At 39.0% G+C, this 12324-nt stretch overlaps 1 protein-coding gene across 1 annotated transcript in view; it reads right to left on the bottom strand.

The window, feature by feature from the left end:
• DOCK2 (dedicator of cytokinesis 2) overlaps positions 1–12324 on the bottom strand; it is a 501787-nt gene that overhangs the window by 430811 nt on the left and 58652 nt on the right. Inside the window, exons 9-12 of the mRNA XM_073355961.1 lie at positions 11199–11280; positions 5253–5388; positions 2850–2925; positions 272–348 (exon numbers count right to left, since the gene is read on the bottom strand). Coding sequence (XP_073212062.1) covers positions 272–348; positions 2850–2925; positions 5253–5388; positions 11199–11280 — 371 coding nt within the window. The remainder of the gene's footprint in view (positions 1–271; positions 349–2849; positions 2926–5252; positions 5389–11198; positions 11281–12324) is intronic.

Here is a 12324-nt window from a genome sequence, read left to right as displayed (position 1 = left end):
ACAAATGTCACCTTTCCCACCTCCTCAGCCAAAAAACAGCTACCACTTAAACCGTAACTAAAGCCACTTCGCTCAGTGAGACAGGTGCTTATTATCTAAATAGCCTCTAACTCCCCCACAAAGATTTACATTCATCATTGTCAGCGTCACAGTATATCTAGCCCAATGACTGAAGTACAGGGACTGATTTGAAATCCAGACTAAAAAAAATATGAAACCAAGATTTATAAATACAATGTATTGTTTTGCTTACATACAAAGACTACTTTACCTTGCCCGCCACTGTCTCCTTTTGATGCTGTGACTTTTCCTAAGAGACTGTGCAAAGAATCATTCTCTGCAACCACTCTAAAGGAAAATAGAAAAAATTCCCTAGTAAGCACTGAACACACCAAATAATTAAGGAAGCAATAGCGCCAATGCCCTCAGTCATTGTTCTTTTACAACTTAAATTATTTACCAATCCCCACCACTACGCACTTAGTGATCTTCCCCTCGCTCCCCTCCCCCCCCCCCCCCCAGAGTAGACCAGGCCTAAGATAGTGTTGGATCCATGTCCTTTCTGGATGTTAAAGCCCAGTGACCCTATCCAGGCAATGATACCACACTCAGTGTCTTTGTACCACCCCTTTAGCAACCAGTTCTAAACCGGCTTCAAAATGTAACAACCGGTTCATGCGAACCGGCTCCAGCTCACCACTACCTATAGGAGAAGGGTACCTATAAATTTCTTAGGCTATGGAAATAAGATTTGGGTATAGTAGGTTGGGCCTGAATTACATAGGTCAGGATCCTATAAAATACCTTGTAGGAGAGTTCAGTTCGGTTCTTTGAAGTTCAGCTCTTCTAAGTTCTAAGCTCTATCTATCTATTTTATCATTCTATCAGCTCAGCTTGTGCAGTATAGTATAACTACTCAACATTCCTAACCATTGGGGAAGACAGCACCATTGCGTAATTGGGCACGCCAGGAGTGAGGCTGGTCCTTCACCTCGTATTACCGGGTCCTCAAGGAAAGGTGTGAGTATGTTAGGTTAAGTACTTATAATAGAAATTGTACAACCAGGAGTTTTGGAATTCTTTTACTTTTTTGCAGTTATAAGTTTCACTGCATTTCTTATTTTTAATGTTAATTTCAATAAAGGTTTTATCAATTTGGTATTGTCCTCAGTGTACGTGTTCTTGCCAAGCACTCCAAGAATCCTCTCCCGATATAGAACTCTCTGAGTTCTTGAACTCTGTAGTCTGAATTGGATAAGAACCTATAAATCTTCTGGTAGGATGCAATCAGTAGTGAGCCATAACAATTAACCCATGAAATTCAGGTCAACAACAGATCGTGCCTTCTTGCAAAATCAAAGGTTTTTGATATGTGTGGTTTCAGAGTAGCAGCCGTGTTAGTCTGTATTCGCAAAAAGAAAAGGAGGACTTGTGGCATCTTAGAGACTAACCCATTTATTTGAGCATAAGCTTTCGTGAGCTACAGCTCACTTCATCGGATGCATGAAGTGGAAAATACAGTGAGGAGATTTATCTACACACAAACCATGAAAAAATACACATTGTAAGGAGAGTGATCATTTAAGAAGAGCTATTATCAGCAGGAGAGTGGGGTGGCGGGAGAGAAAACCTTTTGAAGTGATAATCAAGGTGGGCCATTTCCAGCACATTTCCAGGAGTTAACAAGAACATCTGAGGAACAGTGGGGGGGGGGGGTGAAGAGGGGAATAAACAAGAGAAAATAGTTTTACTTAGTATAATGACTCAACCACTCGCCGTCTCTATTCAAGCCTAAGTTAATTGTATCCAATTTGCAAATTAATTCCAATTCAGCAGTCTCTCCTTGGAGTCTGTTTTCTAAGTTTTTTGTTGAAGGATAGTCACTTTGAGATCAGAAATCGAGTGACCAGAGAGATTGAAGTGTTCTCAGACTGGTTTATGAATGTTATAATTCTTGACATCTGATTTGTGTCAGTTTATTCTTTTACGTAGAGACTGTCCAGTTTGCCCAATGTACACGGCAGAGGGGCATTGCTGTCACATGATGTCATATATCACATTGAAGAATGTGCAGGTGAACGCAGGCAGGTGAAGGTGCAGGCAGGTGAACGAGCCTCTGATAGTGTGGCTGATGTGATTAGGCCCTATATGTGTGGTAATCCTAATGGGTTCAATTAGTGCCTTTTCCAATACAGTTTTCCTCATCAGAAGCCAGAGGTGCATTAGAACCCCCTTCCCCTTTCCTCTACTATCCAGTTCAAGAATGCTTCTTGACACCCAGCTCAAATGACTCAGATGGAATTGTAAAAAAGGGAAGCGGGGCCAATGCTTAAGTGCTTGGCAAACTGGTATATTCTCCACAGAACATACAAACACTTGCAGTATTATGCAAAATGCCATTCAATAACGGTTTCCAATGTGTGCCTATACTTCAGCCTATATCTCCATTTATGTGTGAGTACCAATTTGAGAGTCAAAGATTGCTTTGCATTGCAATTGAAATTTGAACTTCCTTTTTCAAAATTCAGTCACCTTTCAACTTGTTCAGTAGTGTGGAGCGAAGACATCAGTTTGAGTTCATTTATACTTAGCTGATGCCCTATAAAAAACTTCCATGTCTTTGTCACATTTCACGTTAATCTTATTAATATTTTTCACTCATATTCCCATAAAATTACTTGTTTTCTTTTTAGTACTTCAGACTGTACTGACATTGATATTCATATAATGCAATTAAAATCACTTTATCTGTAATAAAGAAAAGATCCATGACAAGCACATTCACATAGCCAGAAATTTTTGCATGTAAAATGAATTGTTGTATTGTAAAAAATAAATTTGACTCTTACGGGTGAAAAGGAATGAAATGCTGCTTCTCTTCATCACTTTCCGCTTTACCTTTTATGGTATCTGTAATATCCATAACTAGAAAAGTAGAAATAAAATTCATTAATATATAAGAACATGAAAAATTATTCCTCTCTCTCACTAACATTATGCTTCAGGACAGGTATGCATTTTAAGATATGATTTTCAAGGTTATTAGATGGAAAGATATTATACAATGGTATTTCATCAGTTATTGCTAGCAATGTAAAGTACAATATATGGTTAATCTTTACCAAAAAAGTTATTTACACTCAATTGGGGTGCCATACATTGTACCTTCCCCAAGGAGATGAAATTCAATATGAATAGACTTGAGGCTAAAGCCTTTGTTAAAACCTAATAAGCTGAACTCTGTGTGTGTACAAGTTTAGAGAGAGAGAAAGAAAAAGAAAAAAAAACCTTTTCCAGGTGCTATGATATAATTTCCATGTAGAAATGGTTTATTTTAATTCCTATCCTCCCATTAACTGTTTCCAAATACCCAATGGCACTGAAGCTTAGTTTTCCAATATGTAAGTTGTCAGATGTACAGTTTTCTATTTCATTCTTCAATATTTGCTGTTCTTTGAGTTGTTTTAGTCAGCGTTGATACCACTGTACTTGTGCACGAGCCTCATGGACACAAGGCCAAAAGACTTCATTTAAAAAAAAAAAAAAAATCTATGAGCTGTCAGGGTTCCCTCCCCACTCTGAACTGTAGGGTACAGGTGTGGGGACCCGCATGAAAGACCCCCTAAGCTTATTTTTACCAGTGTAGGGTAAAACTTCCTCAAAGCACAAACTCTTTGCCCTTGGAGGGTACGCTGCCACCACCAAGTGATTTAACAAAGATTCAGGGAAACGACCACTTGGAGTTCCTATTCCCCCTAAATATCCCCCCAAGCCCTTACACCCCCTTTCCTGGGGAGGCTTGAGAATAATATCCTAACCAATTGCTTACAAAGTGATCACAGACTCAAGCCCCTGGGTCTTAGGACAATAGAGAAATCAGTCAGGCTCTTAAAAGAAACAGAACTTTATTAGAAAGAAAAAAGGTAAAAGAAGCACCTCTGTAAAATTAGAAGGGAAGTTTATCTCACAGGGCAATCAGATTTAAAACACAGAGGATTTCCTTCTGGGCAAAAACTTTAAAGTTACAAAAAGAAAACCAGGAATACATCTTCCTCTCAGCACAGAGAAAATCAAAAGCCAAAACAAAAGTAAAAAAAAGTAAACGGACGCATTTCCTTGCTAGTACTTACTAATTCTAATGGAGTTGGATTGCTTGCTTTCTTGATCTCTCTCCGGCAAGCACACAGGACAGACAGACAAAAGCCTTCCCCGCCACCCCACCTAGATTTGAAAGTATCTTGTCCCCTTATTGGTCCTTTTGGTCAGGTGCCAGCCAGGTTACCTGAGCTTCTTAACCCTTTACTGGTAAGAGGATATTGTGCCTCTGGCCAGGAGGGATTTTAAGTACTGTATACAGGAAGGTTGTTACCCTTCCCTTTATATTTATGACAGAGCATCAGTATGCGCTCTCTGCCTCCTCGTGCTCCCATATGAAGGCATAAAGGGCAATACTTCCTCAGTCCCCTTGTGACTCAAAGCCCATGTTCCAAAAAGCAGGGATGGAGAGCGAGTTGCAGGATCCATACTGACAACATCCTTAAAGAACCGTAGTTGCTGCAGAGCATGGGGTTGTGTTCCAGGTCACCTTGGTTAATAGCCATTGATGGACTTCTGCTCCATGAATTTATCTAATTCTTTTTTTAACCCAGTGATACTTTTGGCCTCCACAGAATCCCCTGGCAAGGAGTTTCACAGATTGACTGTACATTGTGTGAAATACTTCCTTTTGTTTGTTTTAAAAACCTGCTATCTGTTAACGTGGATGACATGGGATAGATCACTCAATAAATTGCCCTGTTCTGTTCATTCCCTCTGAAGCATCTGACACCAGCCACTGTTGGAAGGAGGATACTTGGCTAGATGGACCATTAATCTGACCCAGTATGGCCATTCTTATGTTCTTAGAGGATATAGTACTCTGCTCCTATTAAGTGTAGACAGGATCAGGCTCTTATATTGCGTGAGATGCTGAAGCTGCACAGCTCAATAAACCACACACACTAGATTCCTGGAGAATTTTTTTCCATCAGTAATTACTACAAATATTTAAACATGCTTTCATTTACTACATATTTTATTCATGTGTTTAATCAAAGGCATTCTTCCATTTTAAGGTTCATCTTAATGCTTTTTGTCTCTGCCTTTAAATAATCAAGTTTTTAAATTTTTCATTACAAAAAAAAACAATAAATGTAAATGGGCTGTGATTAGAAGGAAATTCTGCAAATAATTTTAAATGAAATGATTGTTACCTGCCACACCAAACGGCCGTCGCAATCCTTGAGTGCATTTTTTCATATTGCTCTCTTTTAGATCCATTCTTCCAACCCGGACTATTTGACAAATCAAATAAACTTTGTCTCGGTTAAGATCTTTGTTTCCAAGATCCTAAAAATAGATGACAAGAGGATTATTAAAATATGGACCATTGACATTCTACAGCAAATGAAATTTCAACAGGGCCCCTAGTTACAATACCAATTGACAAGAAACAGAAAAAGAAACTAAGATATACTCAGGGAAGGAAAGCTATGATTTAACATTGTCCTAACAAAGTTGACATTTTAAATGATACAAAAAGGTAAGGAAAGAGAGGGAGAAAAGCATTTCCACACAGCAAGAGCTACAGGACAGAGTATCCTGATATTATAAAGAAGTTGTGAGTATGGGGAAACAGAAGAGGCCAGTGCTAGACAACTGGAAGGAGATAGAGGAAGGATAAAGGAGAGAACCATCCAAAAGTGTTCATTATCATTAGTACAAACAGGAAATCACCCATCCTAATTGCTACTGCAGTGGTTTTCAAACTTTCTAGGCTGTATACTCCTCTCCAAATAATGTGGTCTACTGTATACACCCATCTGAGATAGGGTCATAATATACCTATGATTAGATTGCCAAGTCTTACGAAATAAATTGCTTTGTTTGCCATTACAGGATTTCTCTCACGCATCCCAGTTTGAAAACCACTAAGCGCCTCCATTAATTCAAAGAGGCTGGCAGTTGTACAACCCATCAAATGCAGCTGCTAACCCAGCACCCTGAATAATATAACATCCCTGCCAGCCTAAAGTTAAGCTAATAACTGTCTTCCTCAAGACCTCCCCCCCAAAAGCCCAGACAACTCAAGCCTCCTCAAATGTCTGAGCAAATAGATGGTCTCTGCAGCATTCCCTGAAGGTGAGTGAATATGGGCTAATTTCAGACCCAGAAGCATGGGGAGTGATCTCAAGTCTCTCTCCTTTCATCTAACAAGACTCAGGACTGAGCATCTCCACTGATCCCAGTTGTGGCAATATTACATGGGGGAGAGGCAGTCCCCAGCAGACAGTCCCCAAAACATTTAGGGTTTTATAGGTCAATAGCAACTCAGACTCTGCCAGAAACAGCAGGCAAACCACACTATTCCTGGAGCATTGGTGTTATATGCTCACGATGCGTAATAACCAGTCAAATAGTTGCACCATCATCAGTTTGAGTAGATTTAATTTACGATTATGATAAAGCTACTGTATGGCTTAATTTACTACATGCATTTAAGTAGTCAACGCACAATGTTGTAAAGAAGTATTTATCATGGTATTTTGGCCCACATCCAGAGAAACAGCCTGACTGCAATTTGGGAGTGCAGTCAGAAATGGAACGTAGAGTTTCATTGCTTCTGATGAGATTCGCAGTCTTTGCAATTTATTCTAATGTTACTGAAAACTAAAAAATTATCCTCACAGCACAACAAAGAACTGCAAGTCAGAAAAGTTTCAGAAACTGTGTAGGATAAGCATCTAAGAGCTTGAAAACTCATACAAATATCCTGAATCTTCAAGACTTGGGATAGATTGTGAGGACAGACTCAGTCATAAGATTTCTTTCACTTCCACTTACAACAGGAAAGGAGAGGATACAGTTATTGTTTAGTGGTTGCCTGGTAGCAACTAATATCATTGGGATTGCACAAGACTTGAATTTATATCCTTGTTCCCCTGTCTCTCACACTCAGCAAGTTTTCATGAAGTCATTTTTAGTTTGAAAGTCTCATGTTTTTGGTCCATAGCTAACATTTTGAAGCAAAATCTCTTCAGCCATTTTTCAGTTCAAAAAAGTGGAAAAAAAATATCCACTTTCTTTTTCCTTCTCCAAATGTGACACCCCAATTTACCAATCACTGGATGGAAACTCCACACGTAACCAGTTCCAATTTAGAAGTACATCCAAGGCAAGTTTGGGGAAAAAAATTGGGACGGGAGTTGGGAATGTATGCCCAACTGAAAATAAAATCATTAAGCACAGTCAGTGTTGTCTGCAAAGTTTTCCGCCTTCCCAAAAAGGCCAGCTCCCTTTATGACATCACACTAATCGTCAGAACTTTCTAGTCTAGAAAGCTCAGGGGTGGACTGGGCTTCCATAAATCAGGGATTATTTGCATGAGCAATAATATGTCATTTTAATGCAGTCAAATCATGGCCTTAGCATCAGAAACAAGGAGAACACTACAAGAATGGAAAAGCTACAGGTCCCATAATTTTAGGAGATCTTGGCCATTCTTTCGGCTCCCTAGAAACTTCTTGCATTGAAATAGTTTAATTCTGTGTCTAACTTTTTCTGTTGTCAACTAGTAAGGCTAAGTTTTAGCAGGGTATTTTTAGTAAACAAAAATTCACATCCTGTGACCCATCAATGGCTTTTATTATAAATACCCCTACTAAAACTTAGCTGCTCCTGGGGTCCTGAGGTGCTGCTGCTCTGGGAGACCCTAGGGTGCCAATAGCTGGCCCCTGCTCCAGCGGCTGAGGCTGACTGCTCAGAGCCAACTGCGGAAGTCCCAGAAAGTCACGGCATCCGTGACTTCTGTGACAAACTCGCAGCCTTAGCAATAGGTTTCAGAGTAGCAGCCGTGTTAGTCTGTATTCGCAAAAAGAAAAGGAGTACTTGTGGCACCTCAGAGACTAACAAATTTAGTTGAGCATAAGCTTTCGTGAGCTACAGCTCACTTCATCGGATGTATTCAGTGGAAATAATACATCAGCCTTCAAGTAAACTGATGTGCTGCTGCCTTTTTAACCCAGCCTGCAGAAGGCTGCCCTCTAGCTTACATTAGCAGAAGCTCAAGTCAGAACTCACCATGCCCCCATCTGTGATCAGTTAATTAAGTCTGAACTCTGACCCTTCTCCCAGTCAACTAACCTTCATGAGAAGCCAAATTCGAAATCTAACAGGGAACATTTAAAATATCAGAAAAGGGCAAATTTCTTTTCTTCCCCTTCCCTCTTCTTCTTGAAATTAAAAAACACCAATGTATGTAATGTTAAGGCTGTGTAATTAAAGTAAGTCACAAAATGCTGAAGTACAGCAACATATACTCATCCATGTTGTGCACCATATTTATTTATTTATTTATTTATATTTCATGGTACACTTTCAAATTAACTCAAGATAAATATTTCTGCTTAATTTAGCTTAACTATCTCAATACTTGTACTTGATTTGGCTTATGCAACTTCATCTCACAAATAGGGCATTCAGGCATTTATTTATATCGCACCATCACAGTGCCCAACACACTTCCAACACAAAGCTCTTATACATGGTGATACCATCTCATTCTCAGGAAAACGCTGCACAGGGCAACAGTGCATGTGAGGAAAGAGGAGGAGATATTTCACATTCTGTGGGAAACGGTATGTTAAAATGAGTTTCAAAGAAAGGACAAAAAGGGTATTCAGGTTTCCCTCAACTTCAGTGAGCTTTGGATCAGGCCCCTGTTATACATGAAATTGGAGACTTTTCCAAATAATGCACAGACCTGAGAATGAGACGAGACAAAAGATATCCATATATTTTTTCAGCAATGTCCAGCATTGCTAACACCAGTGATTCTAAATAAAATGGTGAGGGCGTTGGCAATCTACTCACCCAAGAGCTAGTGCTGCAAAAGCTCCTGAATCTAAAAGATACTCTTTATTGTAGACAGGGCTAAAGGCATCAGTCAGAGGGGCTATCATAGATTAAGTAGGGGTGTAGTACAAAGATTTAAACGTATATGAGAAGGAAGATTTTGCTCTGGTTCAACTGAGCTTTTAAGCACATTCATCATCACTCCCATAACTGCATTGGTTGTTGGGGTACCATCACTGATGAGCAACCAATTGTCTCCACCCCTGACAATTGTGTGTCAGTGCTTGAGTCTCTGCAATGTCCATTCGTGTCCATTCTTTTATGTTGTCAATCCATCTCTTCTTCTGTCCACCTCTTTTTTCCTGTACTGTCCCTTGGAGGATGATCTTGGATAGGCCAGATAATCTTGTTACATGACCATACCACTTCAGCTTGCGCTTGTTCACTGTCATCAGGAGGTCTTCATATGACCCAGTACATTGGGTGATGATGTTGCAGACCTCTTCATTAGTGATGTGGTTTAAGTAGGAGATGCCCAGGATTTTAAGTAAGTATCTTCTCTCCTATCTGTATTTTCCATTCAAATTTTGCCTTAAGGGTCCACATCTTGCGTGCATACAGAAGTTTCAGTTTGGAAGTTCTTATTTCTCCAAAATGGCTTTAGCTTTGCCACTGCTGCTGTTATTTGCGCAGTTCTTGCCAGAATTTCTGCCTTTGATCTTTCATCAGTGAAATACTTGAACTGTTTCACTGTCTCCAGCTCTTGTCGACTGACAGTGATATGTTTCAGAGCGGTAGCCATGTTAGTCTGTATCAGCAAAAACAACGAGGAGTCCTTGTGGCACCTTAGAGACTAAGAAATTTATTTGGGCATAAGATTTCATGGGCTAAAACCCAGTTCATCAGATGCAAAACCACTTTCCTGTTGTGCCATTGATGAGAACTGCACTGCTGGCCTTGGAATACAGTTGTTTAATGATTGGAATAAGCTTACAACCAACACTGTACTTCATGGTTGCCCAGAGAGCTTCATGCCATACTCTGTCAAACGCCATCTTGAAGTTAATAAAGACATGGTAGATGTCTTGCTGGTGTTGTAAGTACTTCTCACATAGATCATGATAGTTGAAAATCTGTTCTGTGGTGCTTCTTCAGCATGAAAGCCAGCTTGTTCTTCAGCGATAATATTCTCCGCTTGTGGCTTCAATATGACTTTCAACATCACTTTAAGCACATTAAGCCCCACTAAAGTTAATTGTGTGTACTTAACCCCAGTTTAACTCAGCAAAACATTTAAGTCCAGCTTCAAGTTATGATGCTGAGAATTAGGGTTTGAGTAGCAGCTCTTTCAGTAGACTAGAGACACACTTGGAAGAGACATTATAGAGCCTCAAAATTATCTGGTTCTAAAAGAAAAAAATTTTCAGAAATTCTCTCCTACCACAACTATATCATCCACCACTTTTTTTCACCTCTGAGTATTTATGGACATTATGTAGTTTACACCCTTAACATTACACTGAAAATAATTTACGAATATATGCATGGTTGTTTATCATTTTTAGTAAGTTCCCATTAACCGTGTAAGGAGAATTTCCAAATATGAAGGCTCTTCCAAGGTTCCTCAGGTTCATTTGATTGGGGAAACTAAGTCACTATGTTGGTTAGATAATTTTTTCATTAATATTCAGTGACACTGATTTAGTGATGTCTTCATCTCTTTATATATTTATGTCATGAATCACTGGTTACTGTTCTGCAATATGAATGCCTGATTGATATCTACATCCCCCTGCTTATTATACAACATCTGTCTACAGGTTTAGTACTGAAATTCTACTAGATTTTGATATTTGCATCAGTAATGGTATGAACATTAACTTTTGCCAAATAATTTGACAAATCAGAGACATGAATAAATGTCAAACAGCTTCATCTAAATAATTTCTGTCTGTCCTACTAGGTCATTCATATACCCTTTTGCTCATATAACCATAAGCAGAGTGCACAAACATCCTCCATCTTAAAATTATTACTTGTAATGAGCCAACTTAATTGGACTTGAAGTGAAAATCCTTTAAGTAGTAAGACCGGTTAATCAAACATGACATAGTAGGAAGCAAACTCAGATCCAAACAGAGTTAGTTTGCAAATGCTCCTCTCCATTTAATTACTCAGGCTAACTTCCTTTCTGAGGTCATTCAAGCCTTCCCCCAAAACACAAAAAATTCTGGGAGTGATCATCAGAAATGAGAATCCTATTTGCAAATTCAAAATCTAGTCAAATATGAAAAATGTTTACTCACAGTGAACACCACTTTCAGATTGTTGAGCATATCAATCTCCTTTGGAAAACCTTTACTCCCCCATCTCACCAAGTAATTCTCACTGTTTAAAGAGAGAAAGAAATAATTTGTTAATGTCATTTAACAAAATTCTTCACCATGTGTTATTAAGTACTGTAGTACTGCTTAATACAAAACACATAAGAGAATACCATACAGTACCACATCTTTAGATTCATTATGCATGATTTGACCATTTCCCTCACTCTTCGCATTGTTCCAGTCACTGAACGTTTTTTCCTAAGTACACATCCCAAAGAAAATATTGTGTTGCCATTTTTGTGCCCAAAAACAGGGATCCAAAATCATTTTAAAACGCTAAGCAAAAAAAATTCCATTTCTATTGTATCTGAGTAAATATGAAACATCATCAGCCCCATTATCATCAATTTTTAATATTTTGTTTTTGACTATTTGAATGTATAGGCTTAAAACACAGAAGACTTAATCATTTGTCAAAATATGTTGTAGGTTTATGTTTACAAGTCCGGCTCCTGCACATGTGCCGAAAAGTAACCAGCATCTCTCACTTCTTGCAACAATGCATGAATGAAAAACAATTAGAAGCCCAATCCATCACAGTACATCCACCAACCTCCCAAGATTGTATAAGCGCAGGTGGAAATATCCAAGGGAAAGCACCTCTCATTTGAAAGCCAAAACAAAGAAATGAACTTCATCTTCCATGGAGTAAGTCCACCTCAACAAAGTATTTATGTAATTATGATTACTTTTTTTTTTTTTAAACCACCTCAAATTACCCCTCGGAATGAACTACCAAGAGAAGTGGTCAAGCCTGACTGTAAAAACCTCTAAAGGAGGAGATTCCACCACCTCCCTAGGTAACCCATTCCAGTGCTTCACCACCCTCCTAGTGAAAAAGTTTTTCCTAATATCCAACCTAAACCTCCCCCACTGCAACTTGAGACTATTACTCCTCATTCTGTCATCTGGTACCACTGAGAACAGACTAGATCTATCCTCTTTTGAACCCCCTTTCAGGTAGTTGAAAGCAGTTATCAACCCGCCCCCCACCATTCTTCTCTTCCGCAGACTAAATAATCTCAGTTCCATCAGCTTCTCCTCA

The sequence above is a fragment of the Lepidochelys kempii genome, chromosome 8 (assembly GCF_965140265.1).
Source record: "Lepidochelys kempii isolate rLepKem1 chromosome 8, rLepKem1.hap2, whole genome shotgun sequence".
Lineage (NCBI taxonomy): Eukaryota > Metazoa > Chordata > Testudines > Cheloniidae > Lepidochelys > Lepidochelys kempii.
This window is presented reverse-complemented; position numbering and strand designations above follow the sequence as displayed.